The 27,152-nt window shown below is 35.2% G+C and overlaps 1 protein-coding gene across 2 annotated transcripts in view; it reads left to right on the top strand.

The window, feature by feature from the left end:
• Positions 1-26,887, top strand: part of SENP6 (SUMO specific peptidase 6) — a 71,491-nt gene extending 44,604 nt beyond the window's left edge. For both annotated transcript variants that reach the window (XM_027713593.2, XM_027713592.2), the window contains 16 exons: positions 1,874-2,264; positions 3,108-3,340; positions 5,799-5,969; positions 6,869-6,911; positions 8,572-8,751; positions 10,679-10,905; positions 11,509-11,615; positions 11,702-11,818; positions 12,642-12,764; positions 13,035-13,127; positions 16,139-16,572; positions 19,571-19,674; positions 21,726-21,814; positions 23,575-23,643; positions 23,767-23,917; positions 25,774-26,887. In XM_027713593.2, coding sequence (XP_027569394.1) covers positions 1,874-2,264; positions 3,108-3,340; positions 5,799-5,969; positions 6,869-6,911; positions 8,572-8,751; positions 10,679-10,905; positions 11,509-11,615; positions 11,702-11,818; positions 12,642-12,764; positions 13,035-13,127; positions 16,139-16,572; positions 19,571-19,674; positions 21,726-21,814; positions 23,575-23,643; positions 23,767-23,917; positions 25,774-25,974 — 2,733 coding nt within the window. In that variant the 3' untranslated portion in view covers positions 25,975-26,887. The remainder of the gene's footprint in view (positions 1-1,873; positions 2,265-3,107; positions 3,341-5,798; positions 5,970-6,868; positions 6,912-8,571; positions 8,752-10,678; positions 10,906-11,508; positions 11,616-11,701; positions 11,819-12,641; positions 12,765-13,034; positions 13,128-16,138; positions 16,573-19,570; positions 19,675-21,725; positions 21,815-23,574; positions 23,644-23,766; positions 23,918-25,773) is intronic.
• Positions 26,888-27,152: the final 265 nt, after the last annotated feature.

Below are 27,152 nucleotides of genomic sequence, written 5' to 3'. Positions count from 1 at the left end.
AATTCCTCTAAGGCTCTCTATTTTTATCAACTTCACAGGTTACTATGGAAGTTTCATAATGCCCACATACAGGTCACACTGTATGACTATCAAAGAAAACCTTCCTGTAAGGAGATCTTGATTAAAAAAATAAATCACAGATCTATGATTATTGTATATAGTTAGCTTGTGCTTGCTCTTGTGTATTAGAAAGTAACTCAGACTGTATTTCTTTGTTAGGTGGAAACACTTGGTACTGCCCTTACACATTTCTATTGCATATTTAGTTAATTAATATGATGTTATTAAAGAAACTGGCTTAAAATTCTTGGTGTGTGGTTGAAGTAGAGGGGTACAGTTACTCTAAGATCCTTCAGGTACAGTTGGTACCTTCTCTTGAATATTTTAATGTCTGACTGAAATTCTTCAATTTGATAAGCAGTGACTTTCTAAGAACTACGTCTGGTAACAGCACTGAGGCACAACTCGTTTTCATGTCACTTGATATCTCTTCCCACCACTCAGATTTTAAAGGTCTGATATATTTTATGCACTGGGGAATTTTTTTGTTTCTCTATAGTATGCGTAGCTTTGTTAAGTTGCAGAAATTTGGTAAAAATAATACTTTGTCATTGTATGACTTTGGTCTTTACATTTGGGTTTTGAATTGATTCAAGGTCGCACACCTGAGGAACTCTTGGAAGCGTGTTCATGGCTGGGAGTGGGGGTAGTGTAGATTGTGATAACTGTGTTTTGAAACTAGATTTCAAGAGGTTTTGGTGGGATGTAGGTATTTGTTATCTTCAGTAGTTCACAGTACAGTGGTTAACGCCTTTTGAGTTCAGTGTTCCAGGAGACAATAACACGCACTAAATTTTGGCTCTAGAGGTGTCCTGTATTCAGTTTGGTACACATTCTGTAGTTTATGTGTTAGTATTGAATCCCTTAGGTTTAGAAGTCCAAGTTCTACACTTGTAATACATAATTAAGTTGGACCTAGTACATGTGAGAAAAACAAAAGACACCTCTGTCTTTGCAGTGATAGGATACACATTTTTCTTTGAGCCCCTGCTTTCTTGTAAGTTTGGGGAACTCCTATTCCTCAAGTCCTGTTTTCTTTTTGGAGATAATGGACTCGAGCAATGTATTTACTTTTCTTTTTTTTTCCCCTCCCTTGAGGAGTGATTTTTCTTGCATGACTTGCCAGGCTGTTAGAAAATATCTTGGGAAGACAAATGACTTTGACCTACGAGGTTTCTTTGAGTCCTCTTTGGCATTGCTCTGTGGATCCTTAGGTTATTTCACAACAAAACTCTTTTTACAGAAATATATATAACTGGATGATCTTGCTGATGGATATATGCTGATGGATATATGTATCTGAACAGTGTGTTACTTAAGGGAAAAAAGGCAAGAAGGAAAATCCGAATTGTCCAACATTAATCACTTTTTCAAAAATTGCCACAAATGATGTTTGTTCCTGGTAGAATGTTTTTCATTTTCTTAAAAAAAAAAAAATCAAGCTGTATTTTAATGTTTGCTTTCTCTGCTTACTGTAATTGCTAACATAGTGGTCTCAGTCTCTGGATATTATTAAGAACTTCTTCACCGAAAGGGTTTTCAGGTATTAGAAGAGACTGCCCAGGGATGTGGTTGAGTCACCATCCCTGGAGGTATTTAAAAGATATGTCGATGTGGCACCTGGGGATATGGTTTGGTGGTGAGTTGTCAGTGCTCGGTTAATGGTTGGACTCCATGATATTAAAGGTCTTTTCCAACCTAAATGATTCTGTGATTCATTCTGAACAGAAATTAAGTGCAAGATTTGTTAATGGTATGTTTCTGCTTACAATTACTGATTGTGTGTGTGTTTCTCCTTTACCTTTTGGAACAGATTGATTATTCTACTGATTGCCCAAATTGTGGGAGGGCAAATGAAAATCAGACCAAATGCCGACATTGTGAAAGTACTTCTCTAAAGGATTTGCAAAGAGTCTCCAGACAAACTGTTGCATTAAGTGAATCTGTGGGACCTTTATCACGTTCTTCAATACATCAGAATTCAGCAGGGCAAAAATCTTCAGGTACAGGGTTCAGCACAAAGAAGTTTTATAGTTCTGCTGTTGGAAAAGGTCCAGCAGATATTCTACTGAGTAATGAAGTTGTAGGACATTCTATGTTACGACACAATGGGAAAGTTGGTCTTATAACTGGGACAAAAAATCCTAAAATTACAGGAAGCTTAAGACAGAGAAGTACAAGACCGTCTGAACTAAATGATCCAAGTAAGTACTTTTTTATGACTACAGCCCTAAGCTGGAAACCCAAAATATGGTATAATGAAGGAACTATTTGTGCAGGTTTACATTACTGATGTTGCATGGAATTTTTTTGTGTATATGTTCTTGGGGAAGGGGGACAGAACTTTTAATAATTTCCTTTTTGTATGCAGAGGTCCTCTCCAAGAAAGATGAAGATTGGGGAAAGCAAAAATTATTTTGTTAATCTTGTTCTTGTTTGTTTAAAAAAGACTTACACTTTATAGTTTTTAGAAAAAGCATTCTTTGCAGATTTCCATTATTCATTCTCCCAAAGGGAAGGCAGTATTTTATTTTTATTTAATAATTTCTCCCTTTTCTTTTGAACTACACATCTATTTAAATTTCACAGTTTGTAAAATTTAATTTTTGTGCTTTCTGTATGTAAATTCAATTTATAAGCAGGAAGGATGGAATAGGAGAAATTATGTTTCTGGTTCTGTGCTTATTTTATTAGACCATGTTGTCCTACTGATTTGAATGATTTCAGTCATAATTTTCTTGTTGGTTTTTAAGTTGCATTGTTTACTGTCAATTCTTGATTGAACCAAGGAAAGTATGGCTTCACATCTAGAGGTGGATTAATGATACCCATTTTTTGTAGAGTTAGTTGTGAGAAATGAAAAACGAGGGAGAGAGCACCTGCAAGCAGATTCCAAATAAACATTAATAAAAGCATAATATAATGATACATGTGGACTTTTTTGGCACTGCAGGACAATTATATAAATTACTTTTAAACTATTATTTGAAAAAAAATTTCTGTTACAGAAAAATTTAGTGGTTGAGAATTTAATATTTTCTGTTTAGTTGTTTTGTCTAGTGATGATGATGAGGAGGAGAATAGTGGCAGCACTAGGAGAATGGAAAGCATTTCACCTCGTCCTGCAGATTCAGCCCGCTCCTCCCCAGCTCCTTCTACAGGAAAGGTGGAAGCAGCATTAAAGGAGAACAGTTGTGGAATAGAACAGAGGATAGGTAGTATAACAACAGATACAGAAATTGCAGTCACACTACCAAGAAAAGCAAGAATGAAAGATCAGGTACTATTTAATGCTTTGTTTAAAGAAAACAAAAATCAAATAATAAACGGAATATGTAAAGGCTTGTTTCGCACTGTCACATTTTGACTATATTTGATTGTTTTTCTTATTCAGCAGCTAATCAAGTAGTATTTTGGCCTACGTAATACTGGAAGCATAAGAAAATGTGTTCATTATATTTTTGCAAGGATTCATGATGATTTGAGTTATGCTGTTAACGTAAATGCTTCTGTGTTGAATGTTTACTCTTTGAGACTGGGCAGGGATTCTCTATGAAGCTCAAGGGCTTACTTAGTTTGCAGAAGAATGTCAGAACCAGCTGTTGCCTGTTAAGACTTTGGACATACGAAGTTAAACTTGAAAAGAGACACTTGTATCAATAGTGGCCCTTGAAAATTAAAATACTTCGACAACTGTCCCAACTAATAGCACTTATTTTAGGGGTTTTGTGATGGGGGTTTTGTTTTTTAGTTGAATATTACTGTAAGAATTGCATAAACAAAGACAAAAAAATGTACCATGAGCAGACACCTTAAGTGTGGTCAAAAGGGACAGATTTCACGCTGTGGTAAAAGCTGTCTCAGTAGTGAGCCATCAAGAGGAATAAATTTCCTGTGACAATTGGTATTGGATTAATAGTGCTGATTAAAACCATTCTTGAGTCACTTGTCCAGTTTCACTATTGTGAGTTTGATTCAACAAGAGTATCTGATCAGATTTCCAGTCCTTTATGTTTTCTGAGTCAGAACACTAAAGAAGCCAACATTCTAGTGCTGTAATTGATGAAACTGTGGATGTTTATAATGTAGTGTATAATTAGTCATCACTGTCAATATAAAGCTGTGAACCTCTAAGCCTACAATAAAGCTGTGGGGCTAAAAGATTGGATTATAAAAAGTTCTGAATTAAGTTATTCTAGTGGTATTTGCTGAATTAACTGAAAGCGCTGTGTTGTGAAGGCACTGGTGTCTAAGACTTCTGAAAGTCTCTCAAATGTTTGTATATCCATATGTTCCTGGTCACTAGTCTTTACGAACCAGTTTTAAAACTGGAAATTAACTACATATTTTAGATAAAAGTAGAAAAGAGCTTACATTTGAAAACAAGGGATATAGATCTTTTTTTGGTGAAGTATAACACAAATTTTGCGTTGATTCAAGACCAAGAATTGCAGGTATCACAACAGTTTTGCCAGATACGATAGAAAAGGCTTCATTCAGTTGTGTTTCTCTCAAAATATGCATTAATTCTTCACTGAAGAGGCTACTTGAATATAGCACCACTTTGATGTTTGCTGTTTTATTGTGTGTGATTTGTTTTAAGCTTTTAATAATATTTAGCCAGTCCAGTAGACAAAAATGAAAAACTCTCTTCAGCAAGAGTCTTAGGAAAACATTTAATTACAGGGATTTAGATCCCTACCTTCTCCAGTGTATTAAATGAAGCACCCAAAAGTATATTTTGAATTATTGCCAAGATGGGCTAGTGATTAGGGACTTGGATATAGTTTTTGAGATTTAGTCTTAATAGAATACTGAATCCTGTAGAATGTTTTTCTGTGGGAGTTTAATTGTATTTTGTAACGAAAAAGAATGCTTGCTCATGGACAGCTTTATGAAACGATATAAATACCAAAGAGAAGACTAGTGTACAGAAAATTCAACAAACTAGAGCAATATAAGCAATACAACAAATAAATACGTTAATCTGATGGCTATCAGCAGGCTTTATTTCATTTTAATAGGTTTTTTGTAAGATTGTTCTGTTGGTAAACAGGATACTTCATTGAGATTACAGCTTCAGTCAGCATCTAGAGACTTTCTTGAATTGAAGCCAAACTCCACATGGCCTTCTTTCAGTACATAGTCTCCTGACCCTGGAATCTGTCCTATAAGCATCTTAGTAGTTCTGTAGAGATGCCTTGAGGAATTCTGATTTGGCTTATTTATATTTCTGGAGGATTCTACTCTGCTAATGTGGTGATGCATTGTACCTCAAAAATTACTTGGTCACCAAAAGCTTGGATTAACAAAAACTGGAAAAAAAATGAAACCACCAACATTGTTGTATTTTTAGGGCATTAGTGTTTTTATCTAAATAAATAAAATATACTAAAAATAACTTTGTTTTGCCAGGTGCACGTTTCAAAATGACTAAAATTGAATTGGTTTTGGCAATTTTAAAAGCACTATTCACGATCTTGAAAATGTTAACAAAATGTCTACAAGTGTCAGCTTACCTTTTTTTTTTCTTCTTGAATGTAGCAATGTTAACATCCTCAGGCTCCCAAAAAGTCTTTTAGTAAATATCTACCTTCTGTATATGAGGTGGAAGCTCTAGCAAGTAATCCTGTTGACCAACAGAAAACTTGCCGAAAATTTAGTCCTTAGTTTTAACAAGCTTGGTTTAGCAATAAACCTTAGTGAGACATTCTGAAACCTTGAAAATTACTTTTCAGTTTGGGAACATTCTGTCTGACACTCCAATAAAACGTCGTAAAGTTATTTCTCAAGAGATGGTAACCGAGACTGTACCTCTAAATTATCAAAATTCCTGTGAAAGTGTCATTCTGAACTGTCGAAGTATACGAATAGGAACGCTACGAAGAATGGTAGTGGAACCTGTGATTGTAAGTAAACTTGTTATTTGACAGCTCTCCTTTCAGGTTTTCACGGACATTGTTATTTTCATACTTGAAAAAACGTAATATTTTGCCTTTGTCTGTGGAACAGTGAGTTTGTCCATAATTCCAGAGGCCATGATTTCCAAAGAAACTCAGATTACTATTGCGTACTAACACCTGCAGTCTAGCTCTGGTTTTTAATAGAAACATTGTGCCTACAAAAGCCTTGAAAATCCTGTTTACTTGGTTGCTGGGGAGTTATGGGTTAGTATGCCTTTCTTAAGAAAATTGAAAACAACAGCCACAGAAAATATGGATATTGATAAGTGGGAGGAAGAAGCATTGTCCTACAGGTGAATTAATTTTGCTTCTATAGAACAATGTTTTTTTTTTGTTAGCCTTCCAAGTTACATGGAAGTTTTCAAGGAGACATTGGAGGTTAGTTGTATGCAGTAAGCCAGATAAAACGCATACTTATTGCTGGGGTAACCACAGAAACAGCAGAGAGGTGTTACCTGTTCTTTCCACCTTCCTGCAAAACCCTGGTTTTTTTTTAATTTGCTTAAATAATGATAGATAACATTCTCTTTTGAAGAAATACAATTTGTTATGTTTTTCAAGGTATTGTAAATACTTTTGGAAACTGAGTACTTGAGAGAGATCTAAAATTCAACAGTAGGACTGAAAAGGACTCTTGAGTAGTAACGAATGTGCTTGCCTCCTTGAGTTGTGCTAAAATGTACATTTTGGGTTTTTTTAAAAATTTGACATGTAAAATTTTAATTTTAAAATGTTTATTACTGAAGTACTTAGTCAATTGAAATGTATTTACTAACAGTTAAAAGGCTTTCAGTCAGTTTTGGTTTGGAGAAGATGTGAAATCTTACTATTATGTTTTCTTTCAGTTTTGCTTGGATTATATCAAAATACGGCTAGAGAGTCAAGAAGGTGAGTACATTTTTCACGTTATGTTGGTACTCAATATATATATTTTGAATGAAGTAACTTTGTTAAAGGTATTAACAAGTGAATGATAATTCAGTATTCATTCTGGTTTTGTCATTTATGTAATAAATTATACTGGTGCCTGTAGTCAGATAAGAAAAAAAAAATGGAGAGTACAAATTTGACCTAAACTACCTGGTGAATAAAAAACAAAAGGATTTTGCATTATCTCTGCCATCTACTGACAGGAAAAAATTCACTGATAGCGGGACTTAGCAATTTGTGCTGTGCGTACAGCTGGGTCATTAGTTTTTCCCCTTCATCTGAGTTGAAGATCTGTAGATATTCTGGTGATGATGGGCTATGGTTGTCTTGAAAATTATTATCAAAAATAAAAAGCAAGAGTAACCCTCTTGTAAAACTTGTTAGCTCTTTAACACTATATTAGTTCATTATTTCGGCTATCATAAGTAGACAGTAAAAACCACCCAGGTGTCTTAGACCTTTCTTGTCTATATCTCCCTTGGTAATTTTTTCTCTTGCCTAAAAGTTGTATATTTCATGTTACTGAAAGAAATACAGTATAAAGAATAAATGACATAGCTTAGGAAATGGTGAGCTTACAACACTTGCTCTGTTTTCTTCCTTTTCTTTTGTAGGATTTTGTTCTGGGCCTGAAAAACTTTGCTACCTTTTGTTGGGTGCAGTCTTAAGATACAGTTCTATTGAATTTTGCTTTTGTTATTTCTAGAGAGAACTATTGTATTTTGTCATTATTATATGCAGAAAGGTGTCTCACAGCCTGTAAAATGTAGCTTTTGTCAGTCAAGTATATTTATGTTGCACCTAAAATAAAGATGAATAGAAACTACCAGTTTTCATGCATTAAATGTATTTTAAAAAATAAAACACTAAAAAGCTTACTATAATTTGTAGAAGACAGCTATCAAGTTTAGTCAAAAAAGGTGCACAGTGAAATTATTTTCATGGGACCTGATCCCTCAATAGCATAAAAATGGTGACTCATTAAATGTTGTGTCTGTTGGAGCATTTAGCACTTTTCCATTTAATTTTTTTGAGTTTTGCGTCTATATCAATTTCTGTATTCAGTTTCATAATTCAGTAAAACCTGTAAAATACTCAATATTGGCATTGGAAGCCATCAGATGTAGTGTTAAAAATTTACCATGTTACCGTCGTTTCTCTTTGGAAGTCAACTGAGAGCAGTACCTTGTTACCTTGTCAGATCATTTCTCTGCACGTGTTTATTCTCCTCTTCTTTTTAAAGTTATTTTTCATAAGAGAACTTTCTACAAAGAAAGTTTTACAAACCTGTTGTAAAATGTGTCATAGTAATATTTGCCAATTTAAACCACTGGAAACTGTGGGGGTTTTTTTCCCATGGAATAAAGAGTAGATTAAAGTTGGTGAGAAGAAAACAGTTTGTTTCTGATTCCTGGCAGGTGACATTGGAATTCAGTTTGTCTTATTTAAGATATAAAAACCCATCACTTCCTGGATATGCGTTAACTTCAAAGTCTTAAAAACTTTTAAGAGTGTTAGTGAGCACATACTGATTTCTTGTTAAAATCAAGGTGGAAATTGTAAAGGAAAGATAAAAATCTTTGTTATAATTTAATATTATGTTATTATTTTCTCGTAGAATCAGAAAACGATATCAGAGAGATTAACCTGAAAACTTCAGAGCTTACCAAATGTGAATGGTGTAGTGTCCGAAAATTGCCAGTAGTTTTCCTACAAACAGTACCTGCAACCTGTAGTAGCCTGAGAGATCAACTGAAAATGAGTAAAGATAATGTCTGGTACGAATGTAAAGGAGACAGTAAGTAAAACAATTTTAGTCTACTATTGACTTTAAATTGTATTTTAATATTTTGGGTCATGAATTTAGACTAAATGCGTTAAGACTAAAACGGTCATCATTGGCTGGGGTAGGTGTAGTGTATTTTCAGTCACTGTCACCTTCCAAGGCTGGTGAAGAGTTACAGTTCAGAACAGCTTGGCATTCTGTTTGTCCAGACACATGCTAATTAATTACAACATTCAGTCAGTTTAGTTTATAACTAAAAGTTTATAACTTTTTTCACTAATATTTGTAGTCAATGAAAGCAAGTTGGTTTGTTTAACTTTTGTATATGAGTCTTTACACTTATGTGACAGATTTTACTACTCTTCTGCTTTCTCTGCTGTACTCCTGACAGACCTTAGTTTCAGTAGAAACTGTTGTATGGCTTGGCTTGGATTTTTTTCCCCAGTATACTTGTAGTGATGTTATGAGTTAGACCAATTTTCCAATGCTTGGAAAATACGTGGATAGTCTTTGTGCATGTTAAAATAAAATTTAATTTCCACATAGTTTTCAAGGACCTAGCATCTTCGTATGCACTCCTGTTACAATCAGCATAGAGTCCTCTTACCCTTCAGTAGGCTTTTCTTTAGGTTAAATTCTGTGATTATTTATACTCAGTTTTGTACAAACATGATGCATTCAAATGGAGGAAGAAAGCTTTCAACAGTCTCAGAATTGTGTGCTTCCATAATACTATTACAATAACCTTATCCACCTCCTATAAAAAGTATGAGCTATAAGGAGTATTATAATTACAAAAGTAATCGGAGAGCACGCAGGGGACCTTTACACAATTCTGGGAGCAGGAAGTAGACCCCAGGTGGACACAGGTGTTCACAAGTGAAAAAAGGAAAAGCTTCCTGAGCTGTCTGTGTGAGAAGTCCTTCCCTTGGCATGCCTCTCAGCAGTGCCTCGCAGCTCTTTTCCCTGAGGCTGTGGCACTGAACTAGTTTTATACCTAGCTGCTTTATTGTATTTCATACTTAGGAGCACTTTATGATAACAGAGTTGCTCTTTGCTTTGTAAACAATGAAATTAATTCGAGCCTGAATCCATAGCTTTGTATACAATTGTGTGTAGATGCCTAGTTCCCAAAAACAGGAACGCCCAAAACCCAGTTACACATCTAAATTCTCTGTGCAGTAAATTGAGACTTATGCTGCTGAAGAATTATTTTTCACAACAGTTAGCATGCTGGGTTAGGAATGACCAAAGGGAAATGGTTATACATCTGTCTGAAACTCCTCTTAGGGAGAAACAGGTTCTGGCAGCTCTGTGTTAGGCAGCTATGTGAGACTGGGATTTGCAGCCTGAATCCTATTCCTGTGTCTGACTGCCTAAAATAATTCCTCTCAGTGCAATTTACTGCTTTTTGATTTTTCAGATGATATAAATGGGTGGTATTTATATAATAGCTGCTTGATCCGACTCATTCTCTCCAACTTCTTCAAAAACAGTGATGTTTTATAGTATAGCCTTCTAGGATCAGAGAGGACATTATGCTGAATACATAATTTCTGGAATTGTACTGAAACAATAGGATAGGAACAGCAATAAGAAAAAGAGAAAGTATTGATTACAGAGTCTTACTGTCATTAAGCAGAGATGTTATTTCAAACAAAATATATTTTGACTTTGCATTCAGTGTCATTTAAAAATTTATCAGGTATAATTAACATTGCTAGATTAAGGCAGAAGTTGAATGCACTCTTTGCAAATGTCGGTAAGGAAGATTTGGTAGTTAATCCTTCTGTCTGTCTGCACAGATCTGTATTGCTGCTTACATGTATTGTCAGCAGTGTGTACTCATGTTGTCCCACGATTCTATAAAATTTGTTTATTATTGCAACATGCTTTATTTTATTCCTAAATGAATAGTTTTCTCTCTGCTTCTTTATAGGTCAAGAAGAACAATACATAATTTTGATTTTTGAAACCGGTCTTGATCCTCATGCAAACTCAATATTTGAAAAAATAATTACTGACATTGGTATTAGAAATAATATTTCTGACTTCTTTGTGAAAATTTCCTTTGAAGAAGCCAATGCCAGGCTTGTTGCATTTACTAAGTGCTTGGAAGACAATTCCAAAGGAAGCCCATCTCACAGAGAAAGCAAAATAAAAAATGTAATTATGTTTTTGTTTTAGAACAAAATCATTATATTATTTGGGTTACAAATACACTAAAGACAGTGTATTAGTCATTAGCCAAAAAAAAATTTCCAACAACTTTTGATGACTTTAATATGAAGATTCCCATAATTGTCCATGCTGGGTTATGAAACTATGAGAAATAGCCTGTGCACTCACAGTACTTTTTAAGGTGTTTAGTTTGATTGTAAGGTTATACAATGGTCCACAAGAAATGTTATTTAAAAATTATTCTGGGGTGAGAAATCTGTAGTATAATTAGACAACATAATTTTTTCCCAGTTCATCTACTGGTAAAATTACAGTATCTCAAACAAGAAATAAGGTTGCAGTGTTGTAGTTGCATTTAATTAATGCTTTCTTTAAACAAACTACCTTTTAAAGAATTAGAGTTTAGTGACTCTGCAAGAAATGAATAAAGAACTAAGTGTAATAGATGGAAGTAGGAAAGAAAAAACCCAAACTTGAAGTCTTTTTCAAAAACAATGGATATTACACTGCTGGACTTCCAGAGTTTTATTACCGCTTCAGTAAAATTGAGCACCATATGCAAATTAATATTGACTTTATTCTTTTAAGGTTGCTTCTGAGTCCAAAATGCAGCAGCGAAATAAACAGTTACCGTTTTTTGAGGATGATGAAGAAATTGGTGAACCACATACAGTATTTATTGGTCCTATAGAAAAGTAAGATAATTATCTTTTCCCTGTAACAATTCTCTGAGGGTTTTTTGGCATTTCATACTTCTTATTGAATGTATTTTTCTTCCCAGGTTGATAGTTTATCCGCCTTCTCCAGCTAAAGGCGGTATTTCTGTGACCAACGAAGACCTCCATTGTCTAAATGAAGGCGAATTTTTAAATGATGTTATTATTGATTTTTATTTAAAGTAAGTTTTATTTCACATCAGTTTTTAGTTGTCTTTTACTTTAAAACTTGAGAAGTTCTGACATTAAAAATTCATAGGTCAGTTGATAACACTTGGTCTCCAACTATGTATAGCTGTAATTTTAAAGGTTGTTTTGTAATTTTGCAAGAAATTTTGGTTCCTCTCCCATCCTGCTTGACAGTGATGTTGTTCTGACATGGAAAAAGGTTCTTTATAATTTTTTTAACTTCTGAAGAGCAAATTTCACTAAAAAAAGAAAAAGCCTTTTTTGTTTTGAATAATGTAATACATACATTAATTTTGAGATTTTCTGATGCTACAAATGTTAGAAGCTTATTAAATTGTTACATGCCACTGTGTTTATGCTACACATAAGGTGCGTGTGTATAATTTTCGGTCTATTAAAATATTATAGAGGTGAAAAGAAAATGATTGTGTCACTCTTGGGAGTGTTTGGAGATCTAGTGGCTGAAATACAAAATAGGTCGTGTAACAAATTAATTGAAAATTTGTTTTCTTACTGTGATAAAAAAGTAAATGCAACAGCAGGAGAACAACTTGTTGATTGAGCAGAGCACTTAATACCTTAAATATTTACACAAACTTCGCATTAATTGTTTCCTGTGGAATGTCAGCTCCAAATAGCTGTTTTTTGAGAAGCTGCATCAATTTGGTGGGGATCATAGAATCAGCTGAGTTGGAAAGACATCTGAGATCATCAAGGGTAGCACTGTTGGCAGTCCTTTTCACTCTGGTGGTGAATACTTTAATATCTCTATTAATTTTTTCTTTTTTGTTGTTGTTGTTTGTTTGTTTTAATTAGGTATTTGGTACTTGAAAAGCTAAAAAAAGAAGATGCTGATAGAATACATGTGTTCAGTTCATTCTTCTATAAACGCCTTAATCAAAGAGAAAGAAGAAATATTCATGAGACTTCAAACCTTTCGTAAGTCTGTTGATCAGTCATTTTAACTAAGAGCTAAGTACAGTGAAGACTACAGGAACAGATACTTCTTGTACAGAAGAACAGAACTCAAGGAGGCATCCAGACCCATAGCAAACATAGAATATACCTTGAAAATTTCATCCAGACCCATAGCAAGCATAGAATATGCCTTGAAAATTTCAACAACCTGTCAAGATGAAAATATCTGGAAAAAGGTCCCTCAAATAAAATAAACCACCTTACAAATTATGTATTGGTTTCTCCTTGCAGAATACAACAAAAGCGACATGGGCGAGTAAGAACGTGGACACGGCATGTTGACATTTTTGAGAAAGATTTCATTTTTGTTCCCCTTAATGAAGCGTAAGTGAACATGCCTTTTTATCATATTTTGTAAAGGTTTAAGCTTCATAATTCTAAAATTTAAAGCTACATTGTAGTGTGAATTGAAGGTAACAACTTCTTCCAGGTGATAAAAACAATATAGTTACGTAAGACCTTTAAATGCTGTAGTATAAGAAGTATCAGGCAGTAGAAATACTGAGGAAAAATTAACTTTTTTGAGTACTTTTTCTAAGTTTTATCTCATTCTCTGGAGCTCTTTCCCCGAAGCTTTTGTTGCTGATAACTTTTGGATTTACATTTTTTAGTCCTTTATAATGAGATCTCACTGTAGAGGTGGGATCATCCTTTAGTTACAATAAACCAATATTGGAAGAAAATTCAATTGAAAATCTCTGCCACCTTGGGAACCTTATTCTTTCTTTTTCTTTTATATCCTTTTTTCCTGATATTTTTTGTGGGTCAGGAGGGAGACCATTAGCACTGTCATAGTTGCTAAGGACTTCGATGCTTGCTTTCCTTAAGATCAGAGCAAATAGTCACAAACACATTTCTGTATTTCACAGAAATAATCTAAACAGTCCTTAAGCCAAAGTAGACTGCTGCATTTTCAAAGCATACAATAAAAACATAAATAAAGTCAGGACAGAGAGAGAGGAGTTTTCTAACTAACTTCACATAGCCATGCTAGCTAATATTTCAAAAATCAAAAAAGAGGGTTTTTTAAATAAAAAGCTAGTAAGTTTAATAAAAAGAAATTTATCTAGATACCATGCCATTGTGTGGTGGAGAGGAAGATTTTTGAATCTTCTCTTTTTCCTGCCTCCTCTCCAGCTCCATTCTGAGGCTATTTGTAGAGAGGCAGTTAGGAGACAACTATACATAGATCTATCCTTTTTATAAAGTTGGAATTATATTCCCAAGAAAGCTGTTCACAAGCACTAACTTTAGTTTTTTAGATACTTAGGTTATTCAGTTTGCTCAGATGTAAGGTATTCCTCCTGTCCACTATAGACTTTGTCTTTGTCATCCCTCTCCCCTGAAGCTTCAAGTACCAGAACTTTGAAGTATCTGTAGTTTCAATTTTGAGTTGCCTTAGCACTTGTTATATAGTTACTTCCCACCGTCCTCTCTTGTATCATTCAGATATCTACATTATTTATGCATAGGAGAAATGAGGCTTATCTCCTGCAAATAACAGACAGGGTGACTTAGAAGCCACCTGAAAATGAAAATAAATAGTTCTGTGGTTTTGTAAGAATTACTTATATTGCTAGTAACTTAACACATAGTAGTTTGTACTGAAGGCATAATGTTCACATTGTGTGCGGGTTGGGGATTTGGGTTTAGACTAGTTTGGTTTCATGGACTCATCCATGACAGCATGGGATGAGAGCATGAAAAATGGACTTCTAATGTGCATCTGTTACCTGGAAATAATCCTGTTCATGCCTTTGGAACTGTCCTTTACCATGAGTTGAAGCCTGGTGAGTGGTGATAACAGGACACTCATTTGTAAAAGTGGTTTCCTGGTATGTACAGTAAGAATATTGCAAGCAGAAAAATACCCACATATCCAGGGAAATGAGAAAGTGGTGGTTTGATGGGGAGTTGCTGGACTTCAGTGACTGTTTCCAGAAAGCCTTTCCAGACTGTCCCATAACCACTAGTTTAGGCAGTATGGACTCATCATCTAACAGGCTGTCAGACTACAGTAACTGGAGGTGGGCAGATTGACTCTAGGGGAGAATTAACTTGAGAACAATATGGTGATTTAACCACATTGTGTGGTTAAAGGACACATCAGTGTCCTTTGCCTGTGCAGTCCTTCTTGTTCAAGTTTCCAATGAAGATACGTTGTTGTCTTAAAAGTTACAAGACCTTTTCTTTCTACATCCAGGTTAATTTGCTAGTCTGTTTACATAATTGGTGCATAAAGTCTATATTAGTAGAGTACACACAAATTCTAGGGTTTGGCAATACTTAATATGTTAATTTATTAAGTGTGGTGAATCATTCAAGACAAAATGCCTCCATGCTTCACATGCAGTTTTCAAAGGCCACTTACTTTAACTGCCATTAAGTTTTGATAGAGTATAGGCTTCATAATCATTAGTGTTTTTAGCTACTGCTTTTTCTTCTTTTTCTAAAACACATCTGTATAATATAAAGCTAACTTCTGTTGTGTTATTTGCTGTAGGGAATCAGAGATCGTTCAGAAAATTTCTAAATGGGGTCATTTAAAATCCACTTGTAATGCCTCAGTCCCTGAATTTGCTGCTGTTCCATTTCTGATTGAGTGGCAAGTCAGTGAAGCCCGAAAAGGCAAGGAGATAGGAGGAAACGGGGACAAAACCTATTTTGTGTTGAGGAGTATAACTATTTTTGATCCTGAAGAAGTTAGAATGTCAGTTCTGTGAAGGGTGAAGAGGACAACAGAGTCATGGTGATAGCATAACAAACACTCTTTTTTTCCCCTTCTTTAACTCACTGTTGACAAGATTTCTTCTAAAATGTGAAGTGTTGAATACAATTGGAAGATTTCATAGGTGGAAGGGTATGGGCAATTCAGCTATACTGTTAGATCTGACTAGCTATACTGCTAGTGCTGAAGTACTAGAAAAGTTAAAACAGCCATAAAACATGAACTCTACAATCTCTAATTCATGCGCTGATGAAGAAAATACTAAAAAGAATAAGTTTTAATTCAGAGAACGAAAGGAATACATAAAGTATGAGCAAATTGAAATATATAGTTAGCACCTGTTTTCAACTAACTGCATCATATTAATATATATGTTGGTTATTATTGCTTGCATGAAGAAATCCTACTTTTACAGAAGACTGTGAAGGCTTAGTAAAACTTGCTCAGAAAAGTGAACAGCTATTACAGTTTATCTTTGAATAATTATGGACGCGCATTTATTTTGTGTGTGTGTACTCAGTGTTTTGCTTGGTTTTTACTAATTTCAGGTTTAACTGTGAGCATTAATGTAATTGCTAATTTTTAATTGGTTTTTTTTCCTTTACAGAGCCCACTGGTTTTTGGCTGTTATCTGTTTCCCTGGTTTAGAAAAACCCAAATATGAACCAAATCCCCACTATCATGAAAATGCTGCAATGCCGATGAAATCTTCCTCTTCAGATGGAGAGAGTAACGCACCATCTCCTTTGCCAAATGAATTAGATGCACAAAACTCGCCTTCCAAGTCCACAGCAAAGAAAACATTGACCAAAAAGTACAATACAGCTTTAATTGACCCAAACAGTGAAACAGAGGACAGCGAGTCTTCATGTTGTAGACGAAGTCCTTGTAGGGGGAAAAGTGCTTTCAAAAAACTGACTCAAACAGACAGTGATGTGGAAGAACCTAACACTGTGGAATCAGCATGCCATAAACTAGACCATAGAACTATGGATAAAAATGGTATACAGGGTGAATTCACAGCTGCTAGCCAATCTATGGGTATGTAATGGTAAAAGTATGCACATTTTAATGAAACATTTGGAGATTTCACATCTGTTACTACTTCTGCAATTGTGTAAACTTCGTACTTTGAATGTTTAGTATGTGGCTGAATTTCAAGTGCTCGCAATATAAGTAATACACAGCTATTGCATTTTAAAAGTTTTTGTGGCTGTTGACATAACTCTCATGGCAAAGGGCTGGAGATAAAACACTGCCAAAATCAGATTACTTTTTCAGTTTTGTGCCCTTTTTCCAAACAAGATAACTTTGTAGATATCTCTTTGCATCACTTAAGACTGTAATTGTTAAAGAAAGAATAGTAGTTTACCATGGATCCTTATAATGTATGTGTATGAGGAAACTGAATTAAGATTGTGAGCAACCTTAATTTCAGTGTCTTCTAGTGTTTGAGGTTTTACTTCAACACTATTCATTTTTTAATGTACTGATAAGGTGGGTAAAAACAAGTAAGAAGAAAGTAATTCTAAAGAAAAAAAAATTTCTTCCATGTTACATTTAGAGAGGCTTTTTTCATGCTTTAGTGCTGTGGAAACTGAGTTCAGTGATCTGCAACAGTATTTGTACCCAAGTGAACAAAGGAGCTGGCATAACTTTTAAAGGCAGGTAAAGAAATTAGGAACAGATCATTTTCTCTGTTCACTGCAAGGTTTGGATCCCCTTGAGGTATAAAGTACAAAACACCTGGTCATGCAAAAGCTTTTACTTTAGTCACCAGTAGTATTCCTACTAACTTAATTTACACAGTAAGGAACTGTATCACTTATAGTACAAGTTTTGAAAATATTATCAATCACGTGGTTTAATCTCTGTACTGCAGGCCATTACAACTTCACTATCTTTGTGGATCTTCTATTACTGTCTAATCTAAATTTATTCATTTGTGATAACGTTGTCACTTTTTTCTAGAAGGTCTTGGAGGGGTGCTGGGGGTGTGCATAGATCTGTTCTTGTTTGAACTGATTTTTCATTTTATGTGTCATTGTTACTGTTTATGATATTGCTGCTGTATGATGTAGTCTCATGTCTTGGATGCTGCTACTGGTACTTGTCTGTAATTAATTGGAATATGCTTTATGACAGATTTTTGCTAGGATTACATTTCTTGGGGGTTTTTTATGGCTGCACTGTATTGGCAGCTGATGGTCATTCTGTTTCTAACTTAAATGCTCAGACTCTCTTGCTCAACTATTGCATATGATGCACCCTTTCATTAATGCAGATGTTCTTACTGGTCATAGTCCTGGTTTAAGGGTGAGATTGACCCTAAGGATATGTTTAGGCTGCTAAATTTAGATGTGCTATGTATTTAATCTTCCATTTCAACCAGATGGAAGATGGGCATTCTGCCTTGGTTTTTCTGACCAGTCTTTGATTGTTGCTCCAGAAGGGTGTGGATGTTTACTGTGCCAAATCCATACATATGTCCTGGATATCCAGGGATATCTCAAAAGATAACAGGTGCCTCTTCGATAGGGCCAGTGAAACCAAGAGACCTGCTCTTCTCATCCTAAAGCAGATATAGAGTAGCTGTTCAGTTGAGTAGATCTGTGCTCTAATTATGGTTTACTTTCAACATTGTGAGATCCTAGGTGCTAGCTATATATGGGAGCCTAAACTGAGATGTCTGGATCTCAAACTAAATCCTGGTGTTGAACCTGTGAATCTGTAGGAGTTCATACCTAAATAGCTTTGAAGAAATCATCCAAAATGTATCTATATTTATTACTTAAATAATCCTCTTTTTATTGCTCATTTTTTGAATGAGATGTGATTCTTCTCAATACCAATTTTTATTTTTTAGAAATCTGTCAGCAATAAGTCACATTAGTATATGACCCACTTCTTGTGCTAAGGTCTTTTCAAAGGCACTGAGTAAGACTAATTCTCAAGTTTGTCCCTGTGGAACTCCCCTGGTGACCTCTTTCCAAAGTGGTACTTCAGATTCTCTGTTGAAAATATTCTCAAATGCAGGTGTTCTCTGGTCTTCTCTATTAGCTAGTTCATTGCCCTATTTACTGTTCTTACAGAAATCCTGGTTTTCTTTAATAGGTAGTATGTCCTCCAGTGACACCATAAGCAATGCCTTTATTGTTGTGATTGTTTAGATATATTACATAGCCCTTTTCTGGGAAGCTTTTGGGGTTTGCTGGTACGAGTTATTTATTTTTCACTTATTTCCACAGTTTACTATTCTTTTTCCTCGAAATCTGTTCTGAAGTCTTGTATGGTGGTATAGTAAGACTAGTGAGCCTGTAGCTATCTGTATCTGCCTCTTGCACAGGTATAGCTATAACATTCATGATTCTTTATTTCTTCTGATGCTGTTTCCTAAATGACTAGATATATAGAGGGGGTAGACAGTGAATTTACAGATATTCTTTTTATGTAGCAGTGAAGTTTCAGAAATATTTCTAAGCTGCTGCTCCCAGGAGAGCTGATCCTTCATTCTATCCTCTCCCTAGCAGTGTGTTCCCAAGCTGCATTTTTGCTTTTACCACCACAAGTCTTGATTAACTGCACAGTGATCAAGGAAGTGTTTCCAATTAAAAAATCATAAGCCTGTGGCTCTTTCTCAGTCTGGTCCACTGTGTGTGAATGTATTTGGTGTCATGGAAGGAACCAGCTAGGGTTAGGAATAAATAGTTATTTTAGAGAGTAAATCAGTGCCCCTTTTGGTGGCAGTACCAGTTTATACTGTTCATGGAACTATGGGGCAATTTCATGGTGGGTTTTAGTCTAGGGGTCTCAGATTTTTTTTAGGCATTTCACAGAATAAGATATATTTTCTGTTATGCTAATTAGAAGAAGCTTTTCACTTTTGTTCATGTCCATGATTAAATCATTATATGTTAGCTGTATCACAGTTACTGTGAGCAATCCTGAGGACATCTGAGGTATTTAAAATGTGTTTGGTCTTCAGAGATGACATCGGGTTTTTGATGTTTAAATATCCTACTGTCTGTGATTGATACAGATGGATTGCACAAAATCAGACTAAACTATAGTGAAGACTCAGCTGATGGCAGTAAACTAAATGAAGATGAGCTTATAGATTTTTCTGAAGACCAAGATAACCAGGTAAAGAATTTAGCAGTTTTATTTAGGAAATGTGAACTGTTGTGTTGTATTTTGAATGGACAGCTTAAAAGCAGTATACGCATTGTGAATGTGCATTGCCTAAAGCTAGTTATCTTTGTAAGTGTCAAATCCAAAGGACTGGTTACCCACAAAAATTTGCAGATCAGCTGACAGAGAGGATTATACATTTGTTAGTTTAGCTGTTTAAGAGAACTGCTGTACTGAACCTGCATTTAATTTTGTGAGTCTTTGTCATAGTGACAATATTACACAGTGATTTTAGTGGAAACTCTGAAAGTTAATATGTTTCTGTCTTTCATCTGCCCCACCCCCATGTTTTATCTACCAAACCCAAGAGCAAGTTACTCTTCTTTCAGTTGCATTTCCTGGACATAAACAACCACATTTATAAGTATGTGCTACTCTGCTGTTTTGTTTCATTGGTGCTTCTCCTGATCAAATTTGCACAGACTGAATATATAATCAAGTACCTCTCTTGTTCAAATTGGAAAACATTTAGATTTTAGAACTGTGGAAAAACTGATCATCAAAATGTCCTTTATTGACTCAGTACTGGGTATGAGGGCATTATTCCATAGCCCTGTTGCTTCTGCAGTGTAAGATCAACGTGAGCAAGCTAGAAGTTACACATTTGCTCTTCTTAATTGGCTTCCTGTTCATGTTCCAGGTGTATGATTTCAGGTTTTCACCTTTGAGTCCAGAACAACCTATTATTTTTCAGAGTCTGCAGCTATCTGTAATGACTTCCAAATAGTATCTGTGCACACACATACAAAAGCTCCAGTTTATGTTGAACCATAACTGTGTGTTTCAAACGGACTCAGTCCACCTCTCCTGTTGTGCCACTCGTGCAGGCATTCTGAGTTTTGCCTGATGGAAGTGCCTGACTGTCTATTTTGTAGGAGTTAGAGTTCCCAGAAGATGGACAATGAAGTACATGGCATGAAGGCAGGGCAGCAAGCACATGGCCAGCTGTGTTCCTTGAGAGGAGGAGCAGATTCCAAGTTCCTTGGCTGCAGTGTAGTTTAGAATTTAGGCTGAAGTTGTCACTGATATCCTCTAAAATGCACAAAGCAAGTATAGAAATCATAGACTGTGATGCGGAGTGCACCTGCCTTTGCATCTGCTAAAAAAAGGAGTTGAGGCTGCAACAGAAACAAGTGTATTAGGAACTAGGCAGTAGTTTCTAATATGATAATGTTCATGGCATAGCTTGAGGATATCAGTCACAGGATCATTGTGAAGTGTACACAACTCTCACAAAAATTTTCACAAATTATGCTGAGACGGGGTTCCCAATTTTTGAAAGCATCTCTTTCCCCATAACACAATTATCTGTGGTAGTAACATTGAACTCAATAGAATGGTAAGAAACTCTGGATCACTGGGATACTTTTACATAGAATAACTTAGTGGGTTTGTTCGTAAAACTTCCATATGTTTCATAACAGTCAAATCAAAAGGTCAGAAGATATTTCCAGGTTTGTGGCATGACTGTTTTTACAACCCATAATATACAGTATCATGGTGGTTTAATCTTCCTTGCCCTAAGAACCAAGTTGTTGCATTCTGGAGCAAAAATAGAGTTTTACATGTGAATTTATTGCAGATTTTTGTCTCATTTCACCTAGAAGATAACATATGTGAAACCACCAAGCAAGTTTCTAGTATTCATTAGCAAGAAAAGTATTGATAATTTAGATTATAACCAAATAATGGAGATGAACCTCTTTCAAGGCAGCAGTGTTTTGAAAATACCAGCTGCAGTTTTTTTCTAGTTTCAGCAGGCCTCAAATAAATAGCACCATTCAATCCGTGCCATTCCAGCATGGATTTGAGAAATCATGTGACTAAAAGTTGGCAAACTTTACAAACAATCAGTCATTTCAGATTAAAGCTACCATTTCTTTATTAAACTTAGGTTATTGGTCTTGAATGAAAATGGTTGAGTGTAGCAGTAATTCCTTTTGCATCTGTTTGAAAAAAACAATAGTAACTTTTAAACACCTGTAACCATCTTGCTTCTGTAGGAAGACAGTAGTGATGATGGTGGCCTTGTAGATGATAACTGTAATTCAGAAATGGGACAATGGTACCTGAAGCCAACTATCTGCAAACAGTAAGTATTAAAACAGTTAAAATGGGAATTTCATAAAAGTTTATGAAATATAAAGGACAGTAATTGTGGGAAATTCTCATACCTGAGTCTTCCTACACTTTTAATCAGCGTGCTCTTAGTGTTTGAGAGACAATTTTATACTTTGTACTATCAGCTTCAGTGAGCAGAAAATGTATTGAATGAAACTAGTAGTGAAATAATAGCTTTTTGGGTTTCTGTTAAGTTTGTGCGCTGCTTCAGGCAAGCAAAGATTTTTTTCTTCCAATAAGGCTGTTCTTTGATATCTTGCACTTGTATTCCTACAGAAGGAATGTGCGGAAGCATGTTCAAATGTGTCCTCTATTAAAAAGCAGATTAATGTCTTGAAATGAAAGTAATACTAAAGAAAACTTTTGCCACTACTCAAATTAGTAAAAGAAAATGGGAATAATTTTTAACTGCCCCCTTATGTAAATGTGTTTTCACTGTTCCTCTTTGTTGTCTCTCTCTGTTCTTAGTATTTTTTTTTAATAAGAGTATTCCACACTTTTTTGTTTCATTTTTGATCTGTTTTTTTGATTTGAAAACTTTTTTTCCTATATGAAACCCAGAAATAATTTCTTAGGTAACATTGACTGCAGTTGTTTGCATTTTGGTGTGTCAGAAATGCCTTATTCCAAGTCCAGAAATACTGTTACTAGTTTTGCTGTCTTGACAGTTTCCTTTGTATGTTTTCATCATTTATTCCTTTTTATATTTTCCTTCTTTTTGAATATAATGTTTAGTAGAAAGGTGAAGACTTTCACAATTACACTCTTATGATGCAGAATAAAATTGTAAATTTACTGATGATGATATGAAATATGTGGCAATACATTTTCATAAAGGAGTAAAAGTCCCTCTGTCTTGTGAGTTTTAAGAATATTTATGAGCTTCTGATTATAGCTTGGCTAAATTTGTCCCATTTTAATGACGGATTATGTATACATAATACTTTCCAGGAGACAGTATTTTAATCCAAATGGGAAATTTCATAACATCTTTGACACTTAAGTATCAAGTCATTAAGAGCACTTAAATACTTTACTATTAGCATATTTTAAAATTACTTCTCTATGAAATAGAAAATTACCCTGAAAAAGCTGTCACCTCTGTCTCCTTCAAAGTACTAGATTATGCTTTTTTAAAGAGCATTACCTATATAAATAATAGCTTTCTTTTATCAGAAATTAAAACAAGTACAAGAAAACATTGAAGCGATTATGTGGTTATGCTTAAAAAATTGCATACATGTAAATTAGTTTATAAATGCAAACACATCTATACATAAATGCATGCAAATATTTTGTCTGAATTTACTAGTTTGAAACTTCTTTAAAGGATACCTTATCTGAATGTGTATCTGGTACTGTTAGAAAAAAAGCAGAGATTCATGAAGAGTAATCTGCATTTATTTACCCCTCAAAATACACATCACAGAATCACCTGAGGGTGTTATAAGCAACTAGTGTTTCCCAGTAACGAATTATTTTGGTCTGATAGTACTATATTTTTAAGTGCATTCCTAAGTGTACTTAGTATATGGATAAATATAAAGGTAACTTGCCATTTAGCTATCCCAGTTAGGGGGTTACAGCAGTGCTGGCAGAACTTTGTAGTTTTTGTGAGGTGACCTTAACAATAGTTTTGTTAAGGTCACCTCACAAACCTTTTCTGTGTACTGTTGTGTTTTTCAGGCTGCTGTAAAATACTGTGTACTTAAAAATTGTATTCTCTCTTAGGCCCTGCATTTTGCTTATGGACTCACTGAGAGGCCCTTCACGGTCAAACGTTGTGAAAACACTAAGGGAGTAAGTTTCATATCTGGTGTTGGGGGCTTTTTTAGTTTGGTTTGGTTGTTATGGGGTTTTTTTCAAAATTTTTCAAGGAATAAAAACAAAATGGGTTTTCATTTGCATGCTCTTTTATCATAGATATTTAGAGGTGGAATGGGAAGTCAGGAAAGGCAGTAAAAGAAGCTTTTCCAAAGATGTCATGAAAGGTTCCAACCCAAAAGTGCCACAACAGAACAACTTCAGTGATTGTGGAGTGTACATACTGCAGTATGTGGAGAGTTTTTTTGAGGTATGTATGTTTGTGTATCTATTTCTGTTTCCTGCAGCAATCAAATATAAGCTATGAAAATGATTGCAATTATAAAAAGCTTCTAGTTTAGGTCTTATACCTATTTGTGAGATTATGCATTATAAACTAATTTATATATAACATACATAATAACTTCTTGGAAAATAAACTAATTATCTTCTTAGATTGTACATACATCTGAGAAATCATAAGCCATGGAATTTTTGGAGGGAATCGTACAAAATACATTTAGACTCTACCTTTGTGTTCTTTTGGTGTGTACTCTTTAAAATTACTCAAGTAAGAACTTGAGTTCAAAATCTAAACTAAAAATGCAGTACAAAAAGCTTGTTCTCTTCTTCCTAAGAACTGTGACTAACAAATTCAGTAATGTGGCACAGGTAGGGGGTTTTTGTTTTGTTTGTTTTATTAACTTGCAGGAAGACATGCAAGTGAATTGTTAAATGCCAAATCTTGTTTCCATTGAAGGAATTGGTTGAACAGTTACTTCAGCTGAGTTGGTCTTCAAGTTACAAACTCCTTTCTTAAGTGGAGGTACTGGCACCTTCTGGTCTTGGTTGGGAGGAGAAATGATGGTCAAGTGAAACGTTGCCTGCATGGGACACTAACTCTCTTTAGAATCCACGGTGCTTTTGTTCCTTAATTCTACAGTAGCTACCCCTTCCCTGGGAAAGCTGGCAGCTGCTTCTTCATTCCTCAACCCTCCCCTCATTCCTATTTTACATGAGAGCAGAGTGCGTTCATGCTAATGGAAGACAAAAGCTTTTGCTTTTACCAGTGAATACATGAGAGCATAGAACTTGTAGCCAGGTGCTTCCTGTTTTGTATACCAGGAGCGTGAGAAGCCACCAAGTTTCAATAATCTTAGCCCTTTCCTTCTTGCAAATTGATTGCTGAACTACATCGGGCCCTGCCCAGTGTGTGGCCCGCGTTTCCTTGGGGCGGTGTGGGGGGTCCGGGCAGTGGCCACCAGGGGCCGCCGCGGGGCCACTGAGCGGGGCCGGGCAGGGGCTGCAGCCCGGCACGGAGAGCCAGTGCAGCGTCCGGCACCGACACCTTCCTGGGCAGTGTCACCAGTGTTCTTCGCAAGCAGCCTTGCTTGTGGTACCTCAGCGATGAATGTAATTCACCCTGAAATAACCCCGTTAATGGTGTAAACTGGAATAAACAAAAGGAGGAGTTTGAGAGAACACTATTCCACAAACTGTCATTTCATTAGAGGGGAGTTGTTGTACAGTATCACTGAAGGAGCATAGATAATGTCTCATAGTATATTCTTGTAATTCTTTGAATGAATGATCTCTAGCAAGACAACAGAATGTAAGTATAAAAAACGCTGGTGGTAGCCGGGGGGCTTTGTTTTTTTAGGGTGAAATTTAAAACTGACTTTCCTAGTTGATTGTGGTCCTAAGGGTTACTTATAAGAACAGGAATGTTTATTAATGGATTCCTAATCAGCTCTAGATTTTTATGTTAGTCATTCTTAAAAAATGTCTTATATCTTTATAGTAATTTTCTGTCTCTTTTTTTTTATTATTATTAGGTCAGTTTTACACATTTATGCAGTCAAATGCTTTGTCTAAAAGATGTAGCAAAAAGAGTAAATTGTTCGGGCCTTCTTAAAATCAGAACTGTGATCTGGATGAATGTTACTCTGTAACATACTGAAGCTTGATTGACTTTCACCATAATTGTGCATGTACAAAACACAGAAATTGTAGAAATTTTGTTTCATTCTGATGGAATGAAGCTTGGAACTTTTACTCACTGTAGTTTTCTTCAGTCTTTTAGGTTGTAACTCCTTACTTAATATCCAAATGACCTTTCTTTTTCAGAACCCCATTTTGAGTTTTGAGCTACCAATGAACTTAACAGACTGGTTTCCACGCCCAAGAATGAAAACAAAAAGAGAAGAAATACGAAAATTAATCCTGAAGCTCCAGGAACAGCAGAACAAGGAAAAGAAGGGACAAAGAGATCCAAGTTCAATTTTGCAGGAAAAGACAGAACAACTTACCAACAGCAGCTCAGACTGAATGTTGCATGTTAGTTCCACAATCAAAACTGAAATCTACATTTTTGTCTGCCCAGACTAAAGATTTGGCATATTCTCTGCTCAAAATTACTTGGGAATGTTTAATGCCTGTATAAATGTGTGTCATAAAATGGTTTAATTCCCACAAAGATGTGTATTAAGTAAGTGAGTCTGTACATATGTTAATGAGGCCAACTTTTTCAGCATTTGTAATTACTTTTTTTCCACTTGATAGGGAGCTTTTGTTATATGTATTTCTGTTAATAGAAGTTAAATAGCAAATTCTAAACATAAAGCAAATAAAGAAAATATAGGATAAAATGGTTACCTTTTTCTTTTTCAGTAACGTTGTAATGTTACAGGCTTAAGTAACACATAGGGAATGATTTGGTAGTGAGATAATTAATTCATATTTTGACCCTATTTAATTGCCCTTTACAAGATTATTCTGCTTGCGCTACAGACAATAATATGGGTAAGTGTTTCAATGTACCATGGCCTCAGAGAGGGTGATTCCCATCCTCCCCATGTCTAAGTGTAGGCAGTGTCATAGTTCATAGGACTGCTTCAGATTTAGGGTTTTAAAAGATATGCATTGCAGTTACAATTCAACCCTTGCTTTAGTGGGATGGGCTAGGAAAAGGGAGAGAATGCTCTTTGACCAGAGGTGACTCTTTAAACAGTATTATAAAAGTGGTTTCAATGAAGTGATCTTGAGTGATTCTATTAAATCATATTTTGTGGATCCCAGTTGTTGTACAGGTGTATTTTGAGACTTTCTTCATTATAAAATTGTATTTTGGTAAGTGTACTTGGAATAGCAGATTGCCCATATTACATTTTCTATGTTACAATTCTGAATGTTACATTCATACGTGCTTTATCTAAGTAATGAACATTTAAAAAGAAAAAAAGTGTATGATTACTATTTTTTGTAATATCCACGCAAAAAACCAAAATGCCAGTGTTCATTGCTTGCTTGTTTGTTCTTGGCTTTAGGTAGCATCCAACTAATGTTGGGATTTGTTTGGATATTTCCAGTTTATTTTGATTTTACAACAATCTCAAATGCCATCATTGCTTAAACTGCAAACATAGCCTTTTATCTGTGTTCTAGAAAGGCTTTGGCATTCAAGTGAGGAAGTAAGAGAAAGTTCATGGAAGGGTATGTTATCTCCA

The sequence above is a fragment of the Pipra filicauda genome, unplaced genomic scaffold (genome assembly GCF_003945595.2).
Source record: "Pipra filicauda isolate LSUMZ 115617 unplaced genomic scaffold, ASM394559v2 scaffold157_size4220110_pilon, whole genome shotgun sequence".
Classification (NCBI taxonomy): Eukaryota; Metazoa; Chordata; class Aves; order Passeriformes; family Pipridae; genus Pipra; species Pipra filicauda.
The sequence above is the reverse complement of the archived record's forward strand: the minus strand, read 5'-3'. Positions and strand labels throughout refer to the sequence as shown.